Genomic DNA, 25146 nt, shown 5'->3' with positions numbered 1-25146 from the left:
AAATCTCTTCTTTAGAACCATTTGTTGTGGCTGGTGTTGGATGCAATTTGCAAATGAGCATGTAAAATTCCTTTAGAAAAAAATGGATTTTTGAAATTAGATGAAGCTTGTATTTCCCCCAGCCCCCCGCCCCTTTCTTCATTCATAAAACTGTTCTGGAATGCTCCTTTCTTGACTCATGACTGCAGAATCTGGACAGTAAAGATCCCGTTTGCTCTGTCCCTCTCTTTCCAGTCATATGACCTTCTTTTCCCCCTTCCAGCCTCCTTCCAGTTCCTTGATAAGGCCCAGAGAGTTGTACAGTGAATTTACCACTTAATTTTTCACCATTAAAACTTGTTGTTGTTTGGAGCCACAGCCAGTGGTGATCAGTGATTCATCCTGGCTCTGCACTCAGAAATACCTCCTGGCAGGTCTCAGGGGACCAGAGGGAGTGCGGGGGATCGAAACCAGGTCGGTTGCATTTAAGACAAGCATCCTATCTTCTGGACTAGGGATCTGGTCTAAATTCTTCTCCATTTTCTATTCGAGACCATTTTCTTTGTTTTTCCTTTTTTGAGGATGGAGTTGATTTGGCCACATACTGAATTTCTCCACAGCTATAGAATTAAGCTTTGCCTTCTTCCCGCTAATGTTAGATAAGTGGTGGGAAGACTTTCTACTGCCCAATCTTGTCTCCAGTATGGTGGTCTTTATCTCAGGTCTCTGGACCGGGCCGGCATCAGCAAGACAGAGGGTGAAGTGCTCTGTGGTTTTCCTTTCATGGAGCTCCTTACACCCTGTCTTACCTCTGTCCGCTCACGACCTCACTTGCCTCTCTGGTCTGAGTTCATGTTGCTCTTACTGTCTGCTGGCCTGTGCTGGAACCGAGCCCTGGAGGAACTAAGGACACCAGCTGATCCTTTGGAGTGAATTCTCTAGGGGTGCTATGGGGCCCAGACTCACAAGAAGCTTCCAGAAAAAGCAACTGTCTTACTGACATTTTCCACTGCGATGAGGTGGACCTGGGCTCCTGTGGGCTTCTGTGGTGTCTATTACTGATGGGTTATCAGGAGAAGGGGGATTGAATAAGCTGGACAGAGCAGAGGGCTCTGGGCTTGCCAAAAAAAAAAAGCAGTTGATTTCTGAGGTGCAAGGGAAATTTGCATATCTGTTCCTTGGTTACTTTAGCTGTTTGCTTCCAAACTAAGCAAGGTGCATTTCCCTTCAGTGATCACAGATGGGCTGCAGGATTTTGACAGTCGCAGCAACAATGAGAATTTTTAAGCAATTTTGCTGTGAGGGTTGAGTTACTTTAACAAGACTAGGAGAGAAAGAGGCAATACTCTTTGTTTGTAATTGCAAAATGTTTTCTTTTATTGTTCCCATCCTGGCGAGGAGTTTGCTTTGTCATAGTAAATGGCCAGTTATTTTCCTTTGAGATGGCGTCTCTGCAGATTTCTGGTTTCCTGGCTGTTACCCCGCCCTTGGGTGAGAAAACTGGAGTAGATAGTGACCCTGCATGGAGTAATGAATTAAGTTGTAGTCATTTCATCCTGACTTTATTAATGTGTATGAATCACAAGTATAAAGTATACATATTTTTGAGTATACAATGTGATGTTTTGATATACATTATGAAATGATGACCACAGTCATATAAATTAACATGTCCATCATGTCAACTAATTACCTGCTTTTGAATAGTGAGGATATTCAGGATTTGTCATAGTACATGGCCAGTTACTTTTTCAGCCAACTTCACATCTAAAATACTGTGTTGACTCTTGTCATCAAGTATAATCTTGCCAGAATGGATTCATGCTGTGTAACTGATTTCATATCCTTTCACCAACCTCCACGGAAGGACACTCAGGATTTACATTTTTTAGCCAACTTCACATACACAGTACAGTTTTAACTCTTGTCATCAAGTTGTACAATCTTGCCAGAATGGATTCACGTGACTTAACTGGATTTTGTATCCATTCACTAAACCCCACGGAAGGTCTGCCAACAGATGAATAGATAATAATAATTAAAAAAAAACTTGGTATACATATATTATGCAGTATTATTCCATCTTTAAGAAGTAAGGAAATCTGGGACTGGGACAATAGCACAGTGGGTAGGGCATTTGCCTTGCACGAGGCCAACCCGGGTTCAATTTCCAGCATCCCATATGGTCCGCCATGCACTGCCTGGAGTAATTCCTGAGTGCAGAGCCAGGAGTAACCCCTGTGCATTGCCGGGTGTGACCCAAAAAGCAAAACAAAACAAAACAAAAACAAAAAAAGAAGTAGGAAATCTTACTCTTTGTGACAACATGCATGGATAAATCTTGAATCTAGGGGATATTATTGCAAAGGAAATATACTCAAGGGAAACCAATAGTCATGATCTCATTGACCTGTGAAGTTTGAAATTGTTTAACTCAGTGGAGCGGCCAGAAGTGTAGCTGCTGGGGCTGGCGGTGCAGGAACTGGCACTGCCATGTAACTTCCATTTCCGTGTTAGCCTCTGCTGCACGGAGAAGGAACTCTGCTCTGTAATTTGAAGTGGGTGGCCAGGTGCCACTTATCCTGGGCATACCAGTCAAGTATGCACACTGGCATTGCCCTTCTATTGCTGACACTGAGGAAGGCTCCTCCACTGTCGTCCTGGACAGAAGCTCCTCTCCCACTCCCCCATCAGGGGAGCCCTGAGTAGACAAGCTGAGTCTCCATCAGATACCTGTTTTCTCTGTTACACAGGAATAGACAGCAGAGATTAAGTGTCCAAGTGAAGCCTCCAATTTGAAGAACAGACTCCCCCAGTAAAAGAAACTTTAGTAGAAACAAAAAATAAACAACAGCAACAACAAAAAACATATCTGAACGAGAATATGTTTGTGGAAAGTAAAAGCATTCTGCTCCTCCGAGAGAAACGGTTGTATTTGTGAAACAAGTTTGGGCCTCTGTAAGCCAAAAGGAGTCTTTTAGTTGCAAAAATAAGAAAGAGAGCAGGGAATTACAAGTGAAATAGCTGAAATGAAAAATTTAGGAGAAGCTTTGGAAGAGAAAGTCCATGAAATCAACCGTGAAACAGAGCAAAAGCAGGGTGGGGAGACAGTGCAGGCATTAAGGCGCTTGCCTTGCTTGCCGCTGACCATGGTTCAATACCCAGCACCACATTATGGATCTCCAAAGCAGTGCCAGGAGTGATCCCTGAGCACAGAGTCAGGAGTAAGCCCTAAGTCCTGTGCACTTATGGGTGTGCTCCAAAACAAAATTGGAGAGAGAGAGAGAGAGAGAGAGAGAGAGAGAGAAGAGAGGGAGAGAGAGAGAGAGGCAGACAGAGACAGAGACAGAGAGACAGAGAGACTGAGACCGAGAGACAGATAGAAAGACACAGAGAGAGAGACAGAGACAGAGAGACAGAGAGAGACAGAGATAGAGAGAGACACAGAGAGACAGAGACAGACACAGAGAGACAGAGGGAGACAGAGAGACAGTGACAGAGACAGACAGAGACAGAAGGACAGAGAGACACAGACAGAGAGATGGAGAGACAGAGAAAGAGATAGAGAGAAGTAACAATAGTTAACAGAAACAGAGTGTAAAAACTGGAGTGTGAAAATTTGAGCTTCAGGCTGAAAGCACCCCAAGTGCCTAACACAATCCATGAAAGAAGATCTACACTAAGGCTCATAGCATTTAAATAAATCCAGCACATCAGTGATAGAGACAAAAATCAAAGCCTTATGCAGAAGAATGAGCGTGCAGGTCGTGCTCCCAGTGACTGCTGTTTGATGCTGGGGATCAAACCCAGCGCCTCAACCCTGCGAGGCGAGTGCCCTGCTGCTGAGCTGTAGCCTTGGCTCCAGGGGCTGTTTCTGGATGTGGAGAGGATAAGGAAGTAAAACTTTGAAGTTCTTCAAAGTTCTGCAAGAAATGATTTTTTTTTTTTTTTTTTGGCCGGGGAAGGAGCCTCCCCAGCAGTGCCAGGGGCCTTTGGGTCACTCTTGGCGACACTTGGCTGGGTAGTATCGTGGTGGCTCTGTGCTGTGGTTCTGCCATGCAGCTGTTGCTCAGGGGTGATGGGGGCCACGAGAACTACTCCTGGTGGTGTTGGGGGGCGTTTGTGCTGGAATTGAACTAGGAACATTTGTGAGTGCTCCAGTCCTTTGGGCTATCACCCTAGCCCAGGAAAATGGGTTTTGATGACATTCTGTGCTCAGCCAAATGAGCACTGGAGGGTGGCTTATAGCTATGAGCAGGTGGGAGGGAGAGACAGTGGCTGCACACCCTTACAGGAACCCGTTGCATGCTCTGCTGTTGCCCGAGGAGGGACTGTGGTGCCAGGAGCCGGGGGCTGTCTCAGGGGGCTGCTGAGAGGCGAACCTCAGCAGATGCAGGCAGGACACCAGTTACGTGTCCTGGTAACTGAACAAAAGAAGAAGAGCAGTGGGGGGTGGGGGGGAGGAGGAGAAGGGGCTGCCTTCCAAAACATAGCTGCGTTTAGAGTCAGAGAGCACTCGGTTAAGCATGGCAGAATTTACTACCAATCTTCAATACTCACCTTCAAGAGTAAACAATTATTTTGGGAGGGGCGGAAATTTTAAAAAGACATTAAATAAAAAGCATCAGAACCATATTGTGCCAAATCTAATATAGTTAATTTTAAAGTACATCATCATCATGATTTACTATTACTATTTTTATTTTGGGGCCACATGTGGCAGTGATCGGGGCTTATACCTGGTTCTGTATTAATGGGTCACTCCTGGTGGAGCTCAGGGAACCACATGAGAGGCAAGGAATCTAACCTGGGTCAGCCATGTGCAAGGAAACCCCCTACCCACTGTATTATCTCTCCAGCCACATAATAATAATAATAATAATAATAATAATAATAATAATTTGGGTTATAGCCAGCTGTGCTCAGGGATCACTCTTGGTGTTACCTGGAGGACTAATACAACATCAGGGATCAAACCTGGTTAAGCAATATTCAAGTGTGTGAGGCAAGAACCTTACCTGCACTGCTTCTCCTCTGCCTCTCGCTCCCACTCCCCTCTCGCTCCCACTCCCCTCTCCTCCTCCTCCTCCTCCTCCTCCTCCTCCTTTCCTCCTCCTCCTCCTCCTCTTCCTCCTCCTCCTTCTTCTTCTCCTCCTCCTCCTCCTCCTCCTTCTCCTCCTCCTCCTCCTCCTCCTTCTCCTCCTCCTCCTCCTCCTCCTTCTCCTCCTCCTCCTTCTCCTCCTCCTCCTCCTCCTCCTCCTCCTCCTCCTCCTCCTCCTCCTCCTCCTCCTCCTCCTCCTCCTCCTCCTCCTCCTCCTCCTCCTCCTCCTCCTCCTCCTCCTCCTTCTTCTTCTTCTTCTTCTTCTTCTTCTTCTTCTTCTTCTTCTTCTTCTTCTTCTTCTTCTTCTTCTTCTTCTTCTTCTTCTTCTTCTTCTTCTTCTTCTTCTCTTCTTCTTTTTCTTCTCCCCACACCCAGTAGTACTCAGGACTCAGGGCTTACTCCTAGCTCTGGGCTCAGAGATCATTTCTGGCAGTGCTTGAGGGATCATATGCAGCCCCATTATCCAACAAGGTCAGCAACACTCAAAGCAGCACATAAACCCTGTACTATCCTTCCAGTCCCTGAAGAATTTTTGTTGTTGTTGGTGGAGGGGATGTAAGTGGGGTGGTTTAGGCCATGCTAGGTAATGTTTAGGGGTTATTCCTGGGTTTGTGCTCAGGAGTGACCCCTGGTGGTTGTAGGGGGGTGTAAAGTACCTGTTGGGATGTAAGGCATAGTTTTTAACCTTTATCGTCTCTCTCCAGCCTTAAAATGTAGCATTTTAAGAAGAAAGAAGAAACTGTTATCTACCTATCTGTCTAATTTAGTGTTTTTCAGGAGGGCCACACCAGGCATTACCCGGAGGCTACTCCAGCTTATTACTCACAGGCCACTCCTGGCAATGTACAGGGGACAATATGTGTTACTAGGGACTGGACATGGACCTCCTGCAGGCAAAGCGTGCTCTCTAGTCCTTGTTGTCTACTTAAAAGTTAATTTGTAAGTTTTAAGGTACCCACATTTCGGAGATGTTAAAAAGTCAAAACATGTTCTTCACCGATTATTGTCTTAGCCACAAACTATGACCTACATTTACTTTGAGGATGAGGAGGGGCGAAACATGAACGGATATTTGTTTAAGAAACATAAACGCTAACCACTCCTGTCCCCAAAATAAAGGTGTAGCACATGTCTGGAATGGAGACATCAAAACACTAGCAGCACTCTCCAGACATAGATGTTATCACAGGCAGGGACAGCTGAAATAATGGGAATTGGTGGCCTCTGTGACCCACCGGATGGCAGAGTGAGGTGGTTTTCAGAATTGCTGCCTTTTAAGTACACTGTTAGCTTAGAATGGCTATTTGACACATGCATGCTACTTTTTTTGAAAATTGGAACCACTCATTTATTCAGTATTTATTCATTCCTTTAATAAATATTGACAGAGAGGCAAGGCAGACTTACATGCCTTCATGCAGAATTTCTAAATATGTTGAGAGAAACTGGTATGAATAATAGTAGTTGTCACTTTAGAGAAAAACAGAGGATGAACTGGAAGACCAGTGGTTAGACCCCTCATCAAGGGAGAGGCATGAACCTGTTTGAAAAGGCTTCCCAAAGGTTAGCTGACATTTCTGTTACAGAGAAAGAGAAAGGGATATTGCTTTTGCTCAATGGCATTTCTCAGTGGAATGCTAGAGTTTTTCAGCATTTGAATGCAAATCTTATTTCTGAATGTTTTTTCTGGAGTTCCACCCAGCCTCTGTAACTAACCAAATACGCACTGGGATTATGCATATTACTTTGATGTAAAACTCTGAAGTTTAAAAGGGAACACAAAACCAGAGATCTGGAGACCCTAACCCTCTCTCTTTGAACTATCTTAGCCAGCCACAAGATGAAGACATGATCCTATTTTATTTAACAGGCTCCTACGAAGGCCAGCTGTGCCTCCCCATTCATACACCTCTCCTCTCCCGGCTCCCCTAAATGGGAAAAGTGTGATCAAGAACAGTCCAGAGTCCTCTTAGCTGTGCAAAAACAGTGCTCTCAAATCCATCTCCTATTTCAACCCCGCTGACCTTTCAACGGGTGTATGGCTCACAGTTTCCAGGTGTAGAAACTGAGACTGGAGTGGCCGCCAATGGCCACCTCCTTTGCCTGGCCACCTGGCCTGTCTGCCCTGCTGGGGGGGATCACAGGGCCCCCTCTAAGAACACTCACGTTACTGTCAGACTCACCTGAAACCATGATGTTCCCCCCCCCCCCCCCATACTTCAGAGGAAAGAGGAAGAGGAGAGGAAGCGAGGAGAAGAGCAGATTCGCCTGCAGGAGGAGCAGAGGGCGAAGGAACTCTACTGGTCCCTGAAGCAGGCGCAGCTGCAGAGCCATGCCAGCGAGAAGGAGGAGCGGGAGTGGGCCGAGCAGCGTAAGTCCAGCTTGCTTCTCGGGGACGGGGCGCACCCACCCCTCACGTAATTCTCTGCTCAGTCATCCCGCCGGTTCACTCGCTCAGTCCAGACGCCTCTCGACCCAGGTCTCAGCAGGTTGCAGTGAGGGATCGTCTTCAAGGCGCTGACGTGCCCGATCCCGTTCAGACCTTGCTTTCTTGGCTCTCTCTTGATCTTTGGGGACCCAGAGGTGCAGGAGCACGGAGGCATCCACCGTCCTGCAGGAGACGGACAGCCTTGAGAGATACGGTCTCACACGACCAGGGAGCCCCGAGTGGCTCTCCCAGTGGAGTTCTGGAAATAAGGATTGCCAAATGAGGCTTGAGCTTGGCGAAGGAGTGACAGAGAGGTTGAAGAGGGTCCTTGAGCTGGAGGACACAGCATGTGGGCGCCGCAGGCCACTGGAATGTGGTGTGCTTGGAGAGCTGGAGAGGTGTGTGTGCGCACGCGCACGCGTGCATGTGTGGCTCTGAAGTTTGCAGAGTGCTAGAATGATGTGATGACAGCGTAGATGGGAAAGGGACAGCAGCTCCAGGAGCGAAGGGTGGCAGTGAAGTATCCCTCAGGATGCGGCTTTAGTCAGGGCAGAAAGGCACGAAGATGTGGAAATGACAGTTTGGCAGGAAGAAGGTTCCATTCCTGGGTTCTCAGAAACAGGCGGTATGGCATCCCTCTTGCTCCAGTTGCTCACTTTGTGGGATACAACTTATAGGATTTTCCTTGCATTTTAACAAAAGTAGCACTGCACTGTAGCACTGCTGTCCCGTTGTTCATCGATTTGCTCGAGCGAGCACCAGTAACGTCTCCATTGTGAGACTTGTTGTTGCTGTTTTTGGCATATCGAATACGCCACGGCGAGCTTGCCAGGCTCTGCCATGCAGGGGGATACTCTCAGGAGTTTGCTGGGCTCTCCGAGAGGGATGGAGGAATCAAATCTGGGTCAACTGCATGCAAGGTAAATGCCCTACCTGCTGTGCTATCGCTCCAGCCAGTCCTTTAACAAAAGTATCACTTAAAATAGCTCTTCTTGAGTTCTGAATTTATGTCTTCTCTTGATTTTTCTAAGTCTGGTAAGAAGGTTTGTTTACCTTTTTCATATCTAACTTTTTCTTTCCTTTCTTTAAATTTAAAAATTATTTTTTATTGAATCACTGTGAGATAGAGCATCACAAAGCTGTTCATGATTGGGTTTCAGTCATACAATGTTCCAACACCCATCCCTCCAGCACTGTAATTTCCCAGCAATAACGTCCCCAGTTTCACTCCCACCCCCCACCAAGTCCCCTCCACCCAGCCAGCCTCTATGGCAGGAAACTTCTTCTCTCTTCTCTCTCTGTCTGTCTATTCCTTCCTTCCTCCCTCCCTCCCTCCCTCCCTCCCTCCCTCCCTCCCTTCCTCCCTCCCTCCCTCCCTCCCTCCCTCCCTCCCTCCCTCCCTCCCTCCCTTCCTTCCTTCCTTCCTTCCTTCCTTCCTTCCTTCCTCCCTTCCTTCCTTCCTCCCTTCCTCCCTTCCTCCCTTCCTCCCTTCCTCCCTCCCTTCCTCCCTCCCTTCCTCCCTTCCTCCCTTCCTCCCTCCCTTCCTCCCTTCCTTCTTCCCTCCCTTCCCTCCCTCCTTCCCTCCTTCCTTCCCTCCCTCCCTCCTTCCTTCCTTCCTCCCTCCCTCTTTCCTTCCTTCCTTCCTTCCTTCCTTCCTTCCTTCCTTCCTTCCTTCCTTCCTTCCTTCCTTCCTTCCTTCCTTCCTTCCTTCCTTCCTTCCTTCCTTCCTTCCTTCCTTCCTTCCTCTTTCTTTCTCTCATCTTAGGTTTGTAATACGGATGCTGAAAGGTTATCATGTATATCCCTTTACCTACCTTCAACACTCAGTTCTTGTCCAGAGTGATCTTTTCCAACTATTGTTGTCATACTGGACCCTCCTCTATCTTAATTACCCTCTCCCCCCCCACTTGTGGTAATTTCTAACCATTGATCAGTCCTTCTGACCCCTGGCCTTGGATATTAATCTCATACTATGTTTTTATATCCCACAAATGAATGCAGTCATTCTCTATCTGCCCCTCTCCTTCAGACTCATTTTACTCAGCGTGATACTCTCCATGCCCATCAATTTATAGACAGGTTTCATGACTTTATTTTACCCCCCTAACAGCTGTGTAGTATTCCATTGTGTAAATGTACCATAATTTCTTTATCCAATTGTTTGTTCTCGGGCACTCAGGTTGTTTTCAGATTCTGGCTAATTTGAATAGGGTTGCAATGATCATAGAAGTGCAGATGGTGTTTCTGCTGTGCTTTTGGACCCCCGGAGTATATTTCCAGAAGTGCATATCTACTTTTTCATGTTTACCATTTCATTCATATATTCAAAGACTCAAATGTAGTTTTGTTAATTTTTTCCTGCTGTTTTATTTTCATGATTTTCTGCTCTAATCTTTATTTCATTTCACTTCATTTCATTTCATTTCATTTTTTTGCTAACTTTAGTCTTTATTATTTTTCTAGTTATTTGAGATATAAGGTTAGGTTGTTTGGGGCTGGAGCGATAGTACAGTGGGTAGGACATTTGCCTCGCACATGGTCAACTCGGGTTCGATTCCCAGCATCCCATATGGTCCCCTGAGCACTGTCAGGAGTAATTTCTGAGTGCAAAACCAGTGTGCTGTCGCTCCAACCCCAGACAGGAGTAACCCCTGTGCATTGCCAGGTGTGATCCAAAAAGCCAAAAAAAAATAATAAGGTTAGGTTATTTACTTACTGCTTATCTCCCTCTTTTTCCTTTATGTGAGCAATGTCACCATAAGCTTTCTGTTTAGCATAACTTTGTTGTATCCCATAAGCTTTGCTACCATTTTTATTTACCACAGGGTATTTAAAAATTGTCCCTCTTGGTTTCTTCTTTAAACCACTGGGTATTCAAGATGTTTTAAAATTTTTTAGCCTATGGGGCTGGAGTGATAGCATAGCGGGTAGGGCGTTTGCCTTGCACGCGGCCGACCCGGGTTCAAATCCCAGCATTCCATATGGTCCCCTGAGCACTGCCAGGAGTAATTCCTGAGTGCAGAGCCAGGAGTAACCCCTGTGCATTGCCAGGTGTGACCCAAAAAACCAAAAAAAAAATAAATAAAATTTTTTAGCCTATTGGGGCTGGAGCAATAGTGTAGTGGGTAGGGCATTTGCCTTGCACACGACTGTCCCTAGTTTGATTCCAGCACCCAGTATGGTCCCCTGACCACCGCCAGGAGTAATTCCTGAGTGCAAAAGCCAGGAGTGACCCCTTGTGCATTGCCAAGTGTGACCCCCCAAAAAAATTTCTGCCTATTTTTGAACTAATGTCTTAGTTATTTCCAGTTTCATTTTATTATGATGAATGAAGATACTTGCTATAAGTTCAATTTTCTTAAATGTATGAAGATTTGTTTTGTGGTCAAACATGTGGTATATCCTAGAAAATGTCCCATGGGAATTGGAGCAAATAATGCATTGTTGCTATAGAGTGTTTTCTCCATCTGTGAATTTGTGGTGTGTGTGTGTGGAGGGGATGTCCAGCCCTTCAGCCACATAAGGCTAGTAAAATTGTGTGGTCTGGTCCTGGTACATGACAGGATAGACTCACCTGCTTCTTATTGGCTGCTTGAGTCCATCTGCCAATACTGTCTGACTGTGAATGATGATATAAATATCCAAATGGCCCTTATCAGGAAAAAGTTTCTGGATGTGTAATCACATTGAATGTTTCCTGATCAATTTTCTGATTGGGTAATCAATTATTGAAAGTGGGGTATTGGCATGCCCTACTGTTATTGTCTTTTTTTATGTCCTTCCTTTCAGAGCGATTAATATTTGTTTTATACAATTAGTTGCTCCAATGTTGGGTGTGCATGTGTTTATGATTCTTGTACCTACTTAATGAATTGTCCCCTTTATTAGTACATAGTGACCTTCTTTATTCTTTTTTTCCATCTTCGGTTCAATGCCTCATTGGTCTGATAGAAGTTCAGCTACCTCTGCTCTCTTTCAGTCTCCATTTGCATGGAACTTCCTTTTCCATCCAAGAAGGGAGAGCATTTGAAAACACCCCCTCTAGGGAATGGCCTGGGAGAGTGGCGAGGGGAGAGGCGGGCAGGGCATCATGGCAGCACTGAGCAGAAGTTTGGGCACTGCCGACACAGAACATGGTGTCTGTTTTCTATGGTGCATCCTGGGGTTCCTGGTGGGTCATGATAAAAATGAGGCAGAAGTAGTGAAGATCAGGGTTGAAAGAAAAAGTAGTGCAGCGCTAGAATACTTGCTGTGCATGCGTGAGGCCCTGGGTTCCATCCCTGGCAATTGAAAAATAATCAGAATAAAAGAAGTGAACAAAGAACCAGAGGGGAGGTTTGGACTGAAGTCAAGGAGTACAGAGAAATCACATCTAAGGTTGTGTGTGGGAAGAAGTACCAGCTCTGTTACTAACGTGGCCTTGAGTCAGCCCCTCAATGAGCCCCATGTACAGACAAGGTGTTTTGTCAGTACAGGATGACAGGATGATCATTCACATTGCCCAAGGGTATGTGGAACAGAAACTGGGATGGAATGGAAGGTCATACAACTCAGTGTCTTCCTCTACACAACCGGGTTAGACATGAGATGGTTGTTTGGGAGGGTGCCATAATGAGAAGGAGGGAGCAGAAGTGCTCACCCATTGTGAAAGGCTGTCACTCAGGGCAGGTCTCCTCTCCCTGTGATGGGCTGGGCTGGTGGTTCATTCGGGATGGAGAGCGAAAATCATCTGGCCCAAGTGCTGACTGATTGCTAATTAATGTACCGTGTGGCAACTGAAAATGGAAACCCCAAAACACGGAGAAAAAATGTGATCATTCAGTTCCCATGATTTTGGTTCCTCATTTTATGCTTTCTTAAAGAGTGATGAGCTAAATCCAGGAGCCTGTCATTCAAATCCAGTAAAGCAGTTCTGCACTCAATTAATTTAATATGAAAGATATAGTGGGCCATTAATCTACCAGGAAGCAGCCGTTTTTGATAAAACACCTAAATTAAATTCTCCAAGATAGAAAAAAAAGAGAATTGTTCCCTTTAGTATCACTTGAATACAGAGTTAGTTATCCAGTTCGAGCAGAAAAGCGGGCTCTAGCTTCTGAGAATATATGAGGCAGAAATTCATTTAAAGATTTAAATTCATTTAACAACCATGAACTTGTAGGAGTGTGAAGTTAGGTACTATTCAGTTGCCCAGAGAGTTAGAGATGAGTCAGCATGGATTGGTAGATGCTATTATTTATAAATATTGGAACTTTATTATTGTTGGTTTGGAGGGGACTCTCAAGCAGTGCTCAGCTGGCCAAGAGTCAATCATGGCGATAGTCTGGTGTGTGAGCCTGACAGTTCAATGTCTGGCTCAGTGAGTCAGTGCTGCTTGGAACTTGGTGGTGCTTGGGGTCCCCTGCTGTGCCGAAGATTGAACTTGGGGCCTCACAGGTATACAGATGCATTACAGACCTTCTTCCTTCCCTGACCTTTATTATTATTTTTCAGTTAATAGAAACATAGCTTCAAGGACTGAGCACATATTTTGAATGCAGGAGGCTGCTTTCATCCTTGGCTCCCCATGGTGCTCTGAGCATCACCACCAGCAGCCCTCAGCACCTGCTAAGTCCCAGCCTACCTTCTTCTCCCCCTTTCTCTCTAACTCAATGGTTAGAAATGGAAATAGTGGCTTGTAGCTGTCACCAGACGATCGTTGATGCCTCCACCAGCTTCTTGACCTGCCTAGTTTCCCGCAACCACCACTTCAAACCCCGTGCTTTGGTTGTCTGGGCCCCGCAAGGCTGCTGTCAGAACCCAGTGGGAAGGCACAGGCAGCAAGGCACAGTTCTGAGGCCAGTCATGGGGGCCTCTATTCTCTTCCCTCCCAGCAGGGGTGGGGGCTGTGTGCCCTGGAGTCCAACTCTGCCACCAGTGCTCCTAAGACACTGTGTGCTTGGGAAAGACGGAATAGAAAGGGATTGATGGTGGAGAACACTGGAGCTGGGGTGAGTCAGAGTGGAACTTGGGAGGGAGAGCGGAAGAAGAAATTAGAAGAGTGCTTTCTACTCACTGCTCAGAGGGGAATCGTGGTGGTACTCTTCCCTGTGTTTTTATTTTGGGCTGTGCCCAGTGGTTCTCTGGAGCCAGTGCTATACTCGGCTATACTTGGGTGACCATATTCAGTTCTGGGGATGAAACTGAGGTTGGACCCATGCAAGGAAAGTGCCTTAACACCCGCACTATCTACATTTTATTATGAGCAGATAGAAGTCCAGTTAGGGTGATTCTTAACTTATTTGGGTGACACGGCTGTAAATGGAGTTGGTACCCAGGAAGCCTGTCTCCAGATTCAGGTGTTGGGAGATCTGAAGAAAGGGTCAAGCTCAGAGACCTGTTTTAATCTGATAAAGCTTTCCCAAAATTCTTCTGTTTCTAGTGTTTTTTCTAGATTTAATTTAACCTTTGTAATAGCTCAGCATGGAAGACTTGTCACTGTCATTTTAAAAAAGTTATTTTTTTTTATTGAATCACTGTGAGTTACATTTACAAAACTTTGATGTTTGAGTTTTAGCCATATAATGATTGAACACCCATCCCTCCACCATGTTCATGTTCCACCATCAATGTCCCCAGTATCCCTCCCTCCCCATCCTAACCTTCCCCCTGCCTCTATGACAGACAATTTCTCTCTTATTCTCTCTCTACTTATGGGTATTATGGCTTGTGTTACAGATAATGAGAGGTCATCATGTTTGGTCCTTTATCTACTTTCAGCACACATCTCCCATCCCGAGCAATCCCTCCAACATCATTGACTTAGTGATCCCTTCTCTATCCCAGCTGCCTTCTCCCCTCATTTTGATAGAGATGGAAACAGGCCTTTAGGGACTTTTGGAAGTTGGAGTAGGTTGTTGACAGGAGGTGGGCAAAGGGAGCCCTGTGTACTTTGTAAAAGGCAAAAGATTTATGTGATATGAAGAGAAATCGGAGTATGTCCTGTCCACTTTGTGGGAGTGTAAATTGGTGTTATCACTATGAAAATGGTATGGAGGTTATTAAAAGTGAAACCTGTGCTACCGTATGATACAGCGACTCCACTTATGAGTTTATATTCCAAGTAATAATACAGGATCTTGAAGAGATACTAACATTCCCACGTTGACTGTATTCCTGTGCTCATTAGTCACAACATCCAGATAGAGATATAGCTCCAGGATCCATTAAAAGGTGAATGGGTATGACTCTCTCTCTCTGTCTGTCTGTCTCTCTCTCTCTCTCTCTCTCTCTCTCTCTCTCTCTCTCTCTCTCTTTCTCTGTGCAATGGAAATTATTTAGCATTGAGTAAAAGGAAATCCTGCCATTTGCAACTCCATGGATTGAAGCTTGAGGGCATCAAACTGATTGAAATAAGTCAAACAGAGAAAAAAAAGTATATCAAGTGATACCACTTATAAGTGGACTCTAACCCAACGGAGTTTTTAGAAACAGAGTAAAACAAAGGTTTTAGAAATAGGTGGCTCCTGGGGACCAGGCTGTGTGCCTGGAAGGTCTGGAAAGATTCTGGGCAAAGGGTATGTACTAGCAGTTGGTATGTGAATGAGTTCTGAAGATCTCGTGCACAGCTTCATGATTATGGTGGTGATGTGTTATATACTTCAAAAGTTGCCAAGAGACTAGATCTTATTTGTTCTTACCACAACAAATAAATGGTGGGGCACAGAGGTAGAGTCCAGTGGATAAGACTCTGCCCATGGCCAACCCTGCTTTGATCCCCAGCATTGCAGTATGGTGTCCTGAGCACGGAGTGATCCGTGCGTGCAGGGCCAGGTATGATCCCACTCTCCCAAATTAAAACAAATGCTAATTATGGGATGTGGTAGGTGTTAGCTATTACCGTGGTGATAATCTTAATGTAGTTTGTAAATGTATCAAATCAACATAGTGTATATGCCTTAATATGCACAATTACATAGAATAAGAACTGCAAAGAGAGAAAAATAGACAAAAATTAGTGTGAAACGGCCCCTTGACCCTGCGTCTGGCTGACACCACCTCTGCCTTTGGTCCGTTCCCGGTCAGCTGGCAGGGTTGGCCAAGCTACCTTTAGGGTGCTGTGTCTGGAAGATCCAGGAAGATGCTTCCTGCTCGCAGCCGCAGCAACTTCCTCACCTCTGAGCACCCTCAATGCCATTTCCTGGCATTTCTGAGCTGCCAGGTTGCCCATTCATCAAGGTGGACTGGGCAGGCAGCAGCAGAGAGCTGGGTTTGCAGATGGAGGGGAGTGTGGCGGTGCCTGAGAACAGGCTATGGGGAGGAGCTGAGGAAGGGCCTTACCTGCCAGTCTAAGGGGCTTTCCTTTATCTGCGTGTGTAAAGGGAATCCCTGAAGGCTTTTGAGGAGGAGAATGGCAGGACGGGAGCTGGGTTGTAGGCGGTTTAGTCTATATGACAAATGGCTCAGGGCCTGCCTTCCTTCCTCCTGGAACTGGTACTGAATGTTGCTGTCCCTGCAAGGTCATTGTCCAAGCAGGACAAGGCCTCTGGTGTTTAGTTTTCTGTCCAGTGCTTACAACACCCTGGCCTCCAACACACACACACACACACACACACACACACACACTCTCACACAGACACACACACACAGTAGCTCATCACAGTGAGATGAGCACATACATCACAGTGCTCTTAGTGTCAGGAACTTACAGATGAGCTAACAAGGCACCCACGGGGCACCCACAGGTTGCTGGTCCCCCAGGACGTCTTCCTGCCTTTCCTCTCGACCTTTGCTTGGCTTTGCTCCCTTGCAGGTCTCAAGGGCTGCTGCCGGCACTAAACCCTGACAAGATGGTGTCATCCTTGTTTGCACTGTGTTAGAGAGATGGGTTTCTTTGATTTCCCCAGCTTGAGTCTGAGTGCCTCCAGGGACACAAGGTCATATCCCCTCTCTGGGATTTCTAGATCCGGTTGAGGGCCCAACACAGAGTTCAGTCCTTTAAGGCGCACAGTCACCCAGGAGCACTTGTCACCTGCTTGCCACGTTCTGGAATAAATGGACCAGAGAGAAACCCTGTGCTCCTCATGGAGCTCACAGCCGACTGAGTCTCCTGCAGTGACTCCACACCCAGGAGACCTTCTGAGGGACAGACTCAGGCCTCAGGGCTGTTATGTTTTCAAAGGCAGTGTTCTCTGGCACCTGGTGAGGTAGAAATGCTTCCAGGCGGGGGCTTTTGGCCTGTTCGTTTGGAACTTCTGCAACACAGGTGTGTCTGATGTTGGACATTTGAGTTGCTATAGGTGTCTTGAGAGGGGTTTGGGGGTAGAATAACAGGCTAGATTTTTATTCCAGGAGGGGAAGGTGACCTGTTTGGCTCAGAACAATGGCTAGTTTGTGTGCAGCTGGAACTAGATCAATGTCAATGGCTCTCTACCCACCCGCTGGCTTTAAGGGGCAGAAAACGGCCTGAGGAGATGCAATGAGATGATGTCCAAGTGTCTGTTTCAGACCTCCTGTCTCTCTGGTTTACTTCACTCTGCATCTTCTCAGCTCCAGAACTTCCCTTTCATTTTAGAAGCAGCGTCACACAGCAGTCTTTCCACAACCACGTGCCGAGCGAGGCAGGACCTCGTCTGAAGGGTGGGAGGTGGGGGGGACACGGGATTTTGGGGTTTTGTTAGCTGTAGAGGAAGAGGAGTCACCACAGTCCTCTCTCTGCCCCATCCAGCGCTCACACTCACAGCTGTCAGGGCCACAGGAAACCCGAGTGAGGGTGAACCGGGACCTCAGGGTCTCTGACAGCCCTAATGGACAGAAAGGTGACGCCTGACCTCCTTGGTTCCTGACCCGGGCTGGGGGACAAGCCACTGCTCTTCCCTAACCTCAGTTTACACATGAGTGATTAGAGAGGAGGGTCTGGAGGGTCCCAACGCTCCTTTAGCTCTCTATGAACCCCTGGTTGGGAAAGGAAAGACGTTTGAGAAAGACGTTTGCTTGTGCTGGTACGAGGTCTGTAGCTCGGTTTGAGTGTCCCATGCCCCTGCGGTCCAGCCCTGGAATTGTCCCTTAGCCTTGATCAAGCTATTCCTGGTGGCTGGGGCTCTGCTGCACAGTGATGTCCCTCTTCCCGGAGTGGCCGGGCCAGAGTCTGCAGCAAGAACTTGGCAGGGAAGACGTAGAGCCGGGGCTCAGCCCGGAGGAAGCTGCCGTCGTCATGGGGGGTGGCCGTGGTGTGTGCAGCTGTGATGGCTTTGTCAGGTGCCCAGGAGGCGGGGCAGCGGGCCAGGGACCAAGAAGCTGGACTGAGCCGGGCTCTCCTAGGGAGAAACCCGTTTGCAGGGTAAATTCCCACCCAGCGCAGGCTTCGCCAGGAGGCCTGGAACTGTTCAAGAGGCTTTTTCTCGTGCAGGGACAGGTGACCCCAAGGCTGGGTCGGCCCTGCCACGAGCCTCTCTGAAGGCCCCATGGGTGAATGTGGGTCAGCTCGGGGCCGGGAGAGGGGTGCGGGAGGTGCAGGGCTGTGGCTGGGCAAACCCCCCCTCTCCTCCTTTCCAGTGCGTCGCTCCAAGGAGGCCGATGAGGAGAGGAGCCGCCGAGCCCAGCGTGCCCGGGACGAATACCGGAGACACTCGCTTCGTGCCATCCAGAAGGGCACCGTCGCGGGCCTCAGCTCCAGGTTCCAAGAGCTGGGACAGAGCCAGGAGCAGGAGGCGAGACTCAGTCAGCACCCGTCCAGCCCGGGGCCACTGTCCCCGCTGGCCTTGCCTGTTAGGTGGGTTAAGAGGACGATGCGTCCCTGAGTGCCTGGGCGGGGGGTGGAAGGCAGCTCAGAGTCCCTCTGTCTCTGCTCTGACCTTCTATGAAACTGATGACCCATCACTTCCCCTAGGTGAACCTCAGTGTGCCAATCTGAGTAATAGGACAACAATGGGCCCGAGAGCAGTAGGGCTCTGAAATTTCTAATATTCCTGGAAACCTGGGAGACTTAACCTTCCTGGTCCCCAAGATTATTTTTTCAGAAGCTTAAGAAACTGAGTTGCCTCTTCTCTCCAAAATATGCCTCTGCAGGGGCTGGAGGAATAGCACAGCGGGTAGGGCGTTTGCCTTTCACGTGGCCGACCCGGGTTCGATTCCCAGCATCCTATATGGTCCCCTGAGCACTGCCAGGAATAATCCTGAGTGCAAAGCCAGAAGTAGCCCCTGTGCATCGCCAGGTGTGATCTAAAAATAAAAAAAAAAAAAGCAAAAACAAAAACCAAAGAAAAACAAAATATGCCTCTTCAAAGACCCCCTAAGCCATCTCATTTGGAGCCATGCTTTAACCTCCTGCCAGCCACATCTGCAAAGGTCACACCCTGTAACTTCACTGCCAGCACCTCTGCTGGGCATCCCCACCTTCACTCCGTATGCTGAGGGCAAGCACATATTGCTAATCTGAGGACAGGTTGGGTACAGGTCTGGAGGCCAGATGACTCTTTGGAGCACCCCATCCAGTGTATTTTTTTTTTTCTAGGGTGACACGTCCGTCCATTGGTGCTCAGGGTTTACATGGTCAGGGATCACTCCTGGTGGTGCTGGAGATTGAACCCAGGCTGCCTGTGCCCAAGGCAGTCACCCTACCCTCTTTACATCATTCTGCCCTAGTGTGTATTTTTTGAGAACAGACTCTCTGCTTAGAAACAGAGGGATGGGAATGAATGCATTTCTTTTCTTTTCTTTTTTTTTTTTGCTTTTTGGGTCACACCCAGCGGTGCTCAGGGGTTACTCCTGGCTTTGCACTCAGGAATTACTCCTGGCGGTGCTTGGGGGACCATATGGGATGCTGGGGATCGAACCCGGGTTGGCCGCATGCAAGGCAAATGCCCTACCCACTGTACTATGGCTCTGGCTTCTGCTGTGTGCTACTGAGTAAGGGGGAATGGCCTCTCAGGTTATTGCAAAGGGGGCATTCTAGAAAGCAGAGACAGTAGTGAGCAGAGTTGATTTGGGGTGGGGGAGGGATGTGAGGGACAATGTAGGGAGGAAGCGATGGGGAAGAAGAAGGGGTTTGGAAAACAGGCCGGATGGACAGTGGCGGTGAGCCAGGCAGTGGACCCTCTGCCTTCTTGGCGTGGCAGCTTTCCCAATGTCTCCCCTCCTGTGTACATGCATGTAGGTAGGTTCTTCCCTGGGCAGGTGAGAGATCGCTCACAGACTCAGTTTGGGGGTCTGTAGCGAGTGGTGAACTCAGCGCTGAGGGGGTGGGGAGCAGGGCACCTATGGAGGCGGCGTATGTGGGGAGGCGACGCTGGCTTGATCAGTGAGGAAGACAACGATGGTGAGTGCTAAAGGCTGGCACCTCGTGGCAGAGGAAGGGGCCCTGTTGCCTGTCGCTCCAGCACCCAGCAGGGCTGAAGGTCTTCACTCCTCAGGTGATGTATTTTCATGCAGGGACTGGGGAGCTAGCTCCAGGGGGGGTACCCTGAGCTCCAGTGCAGGGGTGCATGCCTTCCATGCACAAGGCCCCGAGTTTGATCCCCAGCACTGCAGGGGTCTCTGAAAATTGCCAGGCATTTCCCTGGAGGCTCCAGCACTGCTGGGCCTGAGAAGTGCCACACTGCCACCTGCAAGGCTGAGGATTGCCAGGAGTGGCTCCTTGGTCCCTTGATCCACAATTGTGCCCCCACCCCCCAGCCACACTTCCCCTCCCCATGTGCTCTTGCTACATATTCCACACATAGTAAGAGCTGCTGGGGTTCTCCTGGGCTTCAGGCGCTAGGGGACCCTTCCACGTGCTCCTGCCTGGGTGCGCAGCTCAAATGCCTCCCACGTGACCAGTGTCTGTGTGCAGTCAGAACTCACGGTTTGGACACAAAAGCAGTACAAATCGTGGCTTCCTTGTGAGAAAACATGGATACGTATCCCAGTTCTTACTTGGAAACTCCTCCAGGGCCCCTCTTGATTCTCAAGATCTCCGTTCTCAGGATCCTCAAACCCCTCACCGCACACCTCCCGTGAAGTGCCCCTGGCAGCCCCTCCCAAAGGCTGTGTCTGGCCCATCTCTCTCTCTCTCTGTCTCTCTCTGTCTCTCTGTCTCTGTCTCTCTCTCTCTCTCTGCTCCTTTGTCCTTTCTCCCTCTGAGAGGGGCAGCTCAGCCTTTCGGGAGCAAGCTGAGCAACTCTGTCCCCTCTCCCTGTCTGCAGTCCAGATTCCGCCTTATGAAAGTGTGGAAGCTGGTGACAAAGGCAGCTAGCTGTCCCCTTAGGAGGCCAGCGATGGGGAGAGTCAGTGTCTTCTTCCTCAAGGGGTTTTGGCGGGGTACAGGGAACACTCCCATTTTGCTCCCGTTGCATTTGCACCTTTCACGAATGGGGGTCGGGGGTTAGGGGCTGGCCATTTCAGAGAGGAAACAGGCCTCCTCTGTCCTCCGAAACACCCGCTCCTTTTCTCTCTTCACTCCCACTTATGCGGCTTTTCCCCCCCAAATAAATAATAACCGTTTTTCCCTTGGGAAAGATAATAACTGTTGTTACATTCGAATCTGTGAAGTGCCTTCAGGTCTCAGCTCGCTTCATCTCTTCCCCGGGCAGGAGTCTGGGCTTGGCGCTTGTTCTTCTCACTCTGGCCCTCTTCCTCTCTCCCTCCCTCCCGTCCCCCCTCCCTCTCTCTTCCCAGCAGGTCATGGGAGCGTCCACTTCGGCCTCTCTCCAGAGACGTCATTGTCCGCTGGTTTAAGGAGGAGCAGCTGCCGCGCCGGGCCGGGTTCGAGAGGAGCACCAGATGCATTGCCCCCTGGTTCCACGGTAGGACGGGGCAGTGCACTGCCCCTCTCAGCTGGTGTCTGGATTAGGGAGGAGGCCTGGGAGGCCGCTCTAATCGAGGGGCGTGGAGGACTCCACCCCCCGCAAAGTTCAGGCCATCTCTCAGGATTATGGAAGCAGCACACACCACCCTCCAGCACACAGATCACTGTCACTGTCATCCCGTTGCTCATCGATTTGTTCGAGCGGGCACCAGTAACGTCTCTCATTGTGAGACTTATTGTTACTGTTTTTGCCATATGCAATACGCCACGGGTAGCTTGCCAGGCTCTGCCATGCAGGCGCGATACTCTGGGTAGCTTTCCGGGCTCTCTGAGAGGGGGGTAGGAATCGAACACGGGTGGGCTGCATGAAAGGCTAACTCTCTACCACTGTGCTATCGCTCCAGCCCCCAGCACACAGATACCTTGTTTAATGATTGGTTCAGTTTAAGGCACTGGTTTTGATTTCCCCAGGGCTGAAAGATGGAGGGTGACTTTTGTCCAGGTTCTTAGGGTGCTGTGCTGTCCGGACACAGCGGGGTCCAGCAGGAGGCTGAAATCACTGGGGATCGGAACATGCATTGGCCGCCGCTCCTGCCCACCGCCCTCACCTCCCCGTCTCCTTGTCTCCTTGGCATTTGAAGGTGCCTCAGAGGCATTTTCTCTGGACTGACCAAGCCACGAAAGTTTCAGTGGACACAGGCTCCTGGTGCAAAGGCCTCTAAAATAGTTTGCTCTGAACTGCATCCTTAGCAACGGGACACAGAGCAGAGATCCTTGTAGATGAGGTGCAGGATTGCCACCCAAACACCCAACGGTAGGGCTGGGTGTCCCTCAAAAGTTAAGAACAGCCCCAGAGAGGCAAGGGCGTTTTCATAAAGTCAGCAAGAGACATGCAAAGTCAAGTTCAAGGCTTGTGTGTCCCAAGGCTCACGGCCTCTGTCCAAGGAGGGGAACTTGTGGTGGCCTCAGACGGGAAAACAGCTTTGTGATTTCAGCAGGGCTAGAGACAGGGAAGTGAGAATTGCAGACCCCTGCGTATCAGCTATTGCTGCCTAACCAATCCCCCCTCGCCCCCCCAACACTCGGTGGCTAAAGAAAGAAAAGCGTTTGTTACTTATTTTGAGTTTCTGAATCAACTGGGCAGTTCAACCGGGCGAGGATCAGACAGTCTGAGCCAGGCAGCTGGCAGGCCATCTGGGGGCTGGTTCGTATGGCACTGACTCCTTTCTGCTTTTCATTCTCCAGCAGTCTGTCGAGACTTTCCCCAGATAAGCATGGCCTTGATCTCTGAATCTTTCCTCCCTCACCAGCATTGGGCTGGGGTTTGCCCAAGGAGTTCCTGGGTCATAATTGAGCCCTCCTGCCCATATGCTCCTTCCCTGCCTGTTTCCCTCCTGCTGGCCTCCTGGCAAGTGAACTAGTCTCCACTGTGCCTCTTCTACGGCTTGAATTTTTTCATTTTATCTCATATTTCCCCATCTGAAAGGTCACTCACAAGCCTCTTATAGCAGTCTTCTGCAATTTCCCTCAGGGTATCCCTTTTCTTTCTTTAAGAGTACTTACTCCATTGGTACTTAACTTATTGTCGGCTTATTTTTCTATTTTCGACCTGGATGTATGCCTATGAAGTAAAAGATCTGTTCGTGTCTCTTATCCCTGCCATAATAGACCTCTAAGGGAATGACAGTTGAAGGTGGATACAATGTGTCAGAGCTGGGGTTGGGTCCCACACTTGGTTGGTCTGCACCGGGTCCTTGTTGGTGTGTGAATTCTCTCAGAGCAGAAAGAGGCCTGATTCAGGATGATCAAACCTGGGTGCAGACAGGAAACCTTGGTCCACATATGAGAAGCTAGAGTGCCTCCCTCTGGCCTTGAGCTCCTGGGTATCAGGGTCTTATATCTTGATTCTCACCTCTGCTTCTCATCTGCCCAGGGGCTATGCCCAGAAAACCTCGAAGACATGTCTGTCTCTGATTCCATTGAGTTTCTTTTGGGGGGTGGGCAGGGGGAGGATTATGGACCAGAGCTGGTGGTACTCAGGGTTTCCTCCTGACTCTGTGCTCAGGGATCACTCCTGGTGGTGCTCAGGGTACCATATGCGGTACTGGGAATTGAACTGCAGCTGGCCACCTGCAAGCCGAATGCTTTACCTTTATACTATCACTTCGGCCCCTTTGCTACTCATCAAATGCACTCAAGTGCTGGTCAGATTCCCCTGCAAGTGACTTCTACAATCACAGATTTACTTTTGACCCATGTTGCAAGCCTTTTGGGAGTTAATTTTGGCCATTTTTCTGGATCTCAGGCTGAAGGAGCTGCTTTACTAGAATCTTTGATGGTCTCCTTGAAAGAGGAGAGAGAAAAGTGGGTCATGACAGCTACATACTAGCCCTACACATGCCTGGACCAGACACATTCCGTGGCAGGTCTCAGATGGCCAGAGCCGGCATGGCATACACGAAAACCAGAGTTTTGAATTCTGACTGAGTCTGATCACCGCGATACATATTTAGGCCTCACACTGCTTCCAGGCTGTGACGCCTCCTCCAGAAGGATGGCTTGGCAAGAGGACAGTACACATTTCTGGGCGACAGAATCATGTGTCCCTGGAACTGCTCCAGGGATTCCCTGCCTCTCACTTTTGTACCACTGACGCGTCCCTGCAGCCCGCAGGAGAACTTGAGTTGGAGTCGCTGCTTTCCTTCCCCCTGATGTACTCTGACAGTCACCGAGGCACGCATCAAGCACTGCAGGCCCCTGTGTGAAAGCAACTCAGGGGCTCGGGGGCTGGGAGTCCGGGAGGAGGTGCTATCTGCTCTGTGCTGCCTGGTTGTGGGGTGGAGGGGGGGGGCGGTCAAAAAGAGAAATGATGACAGAAGTGCTTACATTTATTCTTAGCTTGATTTTCTCTCCTTTATCTTCTGTCTTGAAAAAAATGTAATTTTTATACTGTCACAGAACAAACAGAAACATGATTTAGGCCTCACAATTTATGTAACTACTTTCCTTTGCTCTGACACTTCCACAGTGAAGCACGGGGAAGGTTGCTAATTCACAGACTGGAGCTCTTCAGCGACAAAGCTTTCATTGATCTGTGACAGAAGGGGAGAGGGAAACAGTCACGCGGGGAGGGAGGAGGGGACCACCTCTGCGTGCAAAGGATGGCGTTGTATTCTAAGGCGATATCCTTTCACAGGTTTGCATGCTCAGATGTCCTCTCTGGAGGGGGAGAGTAAGCAGTAGTCTTTTGTTGATGTCACCTTTGCTCTGAAACATGAAAGGCAAAGTTGCTTCCTATTGCTTTCACTTGGCTCCTCTCCGAATCCCAACTCCAGTTTCCTGGTAGGCTCCTAATTCTTTCCAAACAGCTTTCCTGGAAGGGCTTCTCTAGACGGATCCTCACAGGGACGGGGACCCCGCTACGCCACAGGCAGCTTCCACCAGTCTCACTCTTCTTATTTTTATTTTTTTTTGCAGCAAAGTAGCCTATTTATTCATGCAGCAGCTATTTGCACCCTGACTATGGGTCTGTTATAGCAGGGAACAAAACAGACTGAAACTGTTCCTTCACGGAGCTGATGTCTATTAGTGTGAATTTACATTTTAGAATTTAATCCAGTCACTTTCAATCAGAGGTTGATTGCTCCCAAATCCAATGCTTCCAGCCTGAATTTTCAGCAGATTATATCTCAATAAGGTCTGTCTTGAGACATGGTGGTGCTTTTGGAGTGTGGAAGCAAGTGGCTGCCCGGGGGTGGGGTTCTCTGCATCGGGGAGGTCCACCAGGCTGACCTGCCCCCTCTGATTTACCCTGGTCTGTACAGCCATGCGTGGGTTTGAGATGAACTGCGGCTTTTGATCTCTTTTGAGATTATC

At 48.6% G+C, this 25146-nt stretch overlaps 1 protein-coding gene across 2 annotated transcripts in view; it reads left to right on the top strand.

The window, feature by feature from the left end:
• Positions 1-25146, top strand: part of SH2D4B (SH2 domain containing 4B) — a 73259-nt gene that overhangs the window by 26108 nt on the left and 22005 nt on the right. Inside the window, exons 5-7 of one of the 2 annotated variants that reach the window (XM_055119592.1) lie at positions 7304-7451; positions 18042-18258; positions 21141-21268. In XM_055119592.1, the coding sequence (XP_054975567.1) occupies positions 7304-7451; positions 18042-18258; positions 21141-21268 (493 nt within the window). The remainder of the gene's footprint in view (positions 1-7303; positions 7452-18041; positions 18259-21140; positions 21269-25146) is intronic. The other variant, XM_004607427.2, reaches the window with a different exon arrangement.

Source organism: Sorex araneus, chromosome 11 (genome assembly GCF_027595985.1).
Source record: "Sorex araneus isolate mSorAra2 chromosome 11, mSorAra2.pri, whole genome shotgun sequence".
In the NCBI taxonomy this organism is placed as follows: Eukaryota; Metazoa; Chordata; class Mammalia; order Eulipotyphla; family Soricidae; genus Sorex; species Sorex araneus.
Note: the sequence above shows the minus strand (reverse complement) of the source record. Positions and strands in the feature narration are given on the sequence as shown.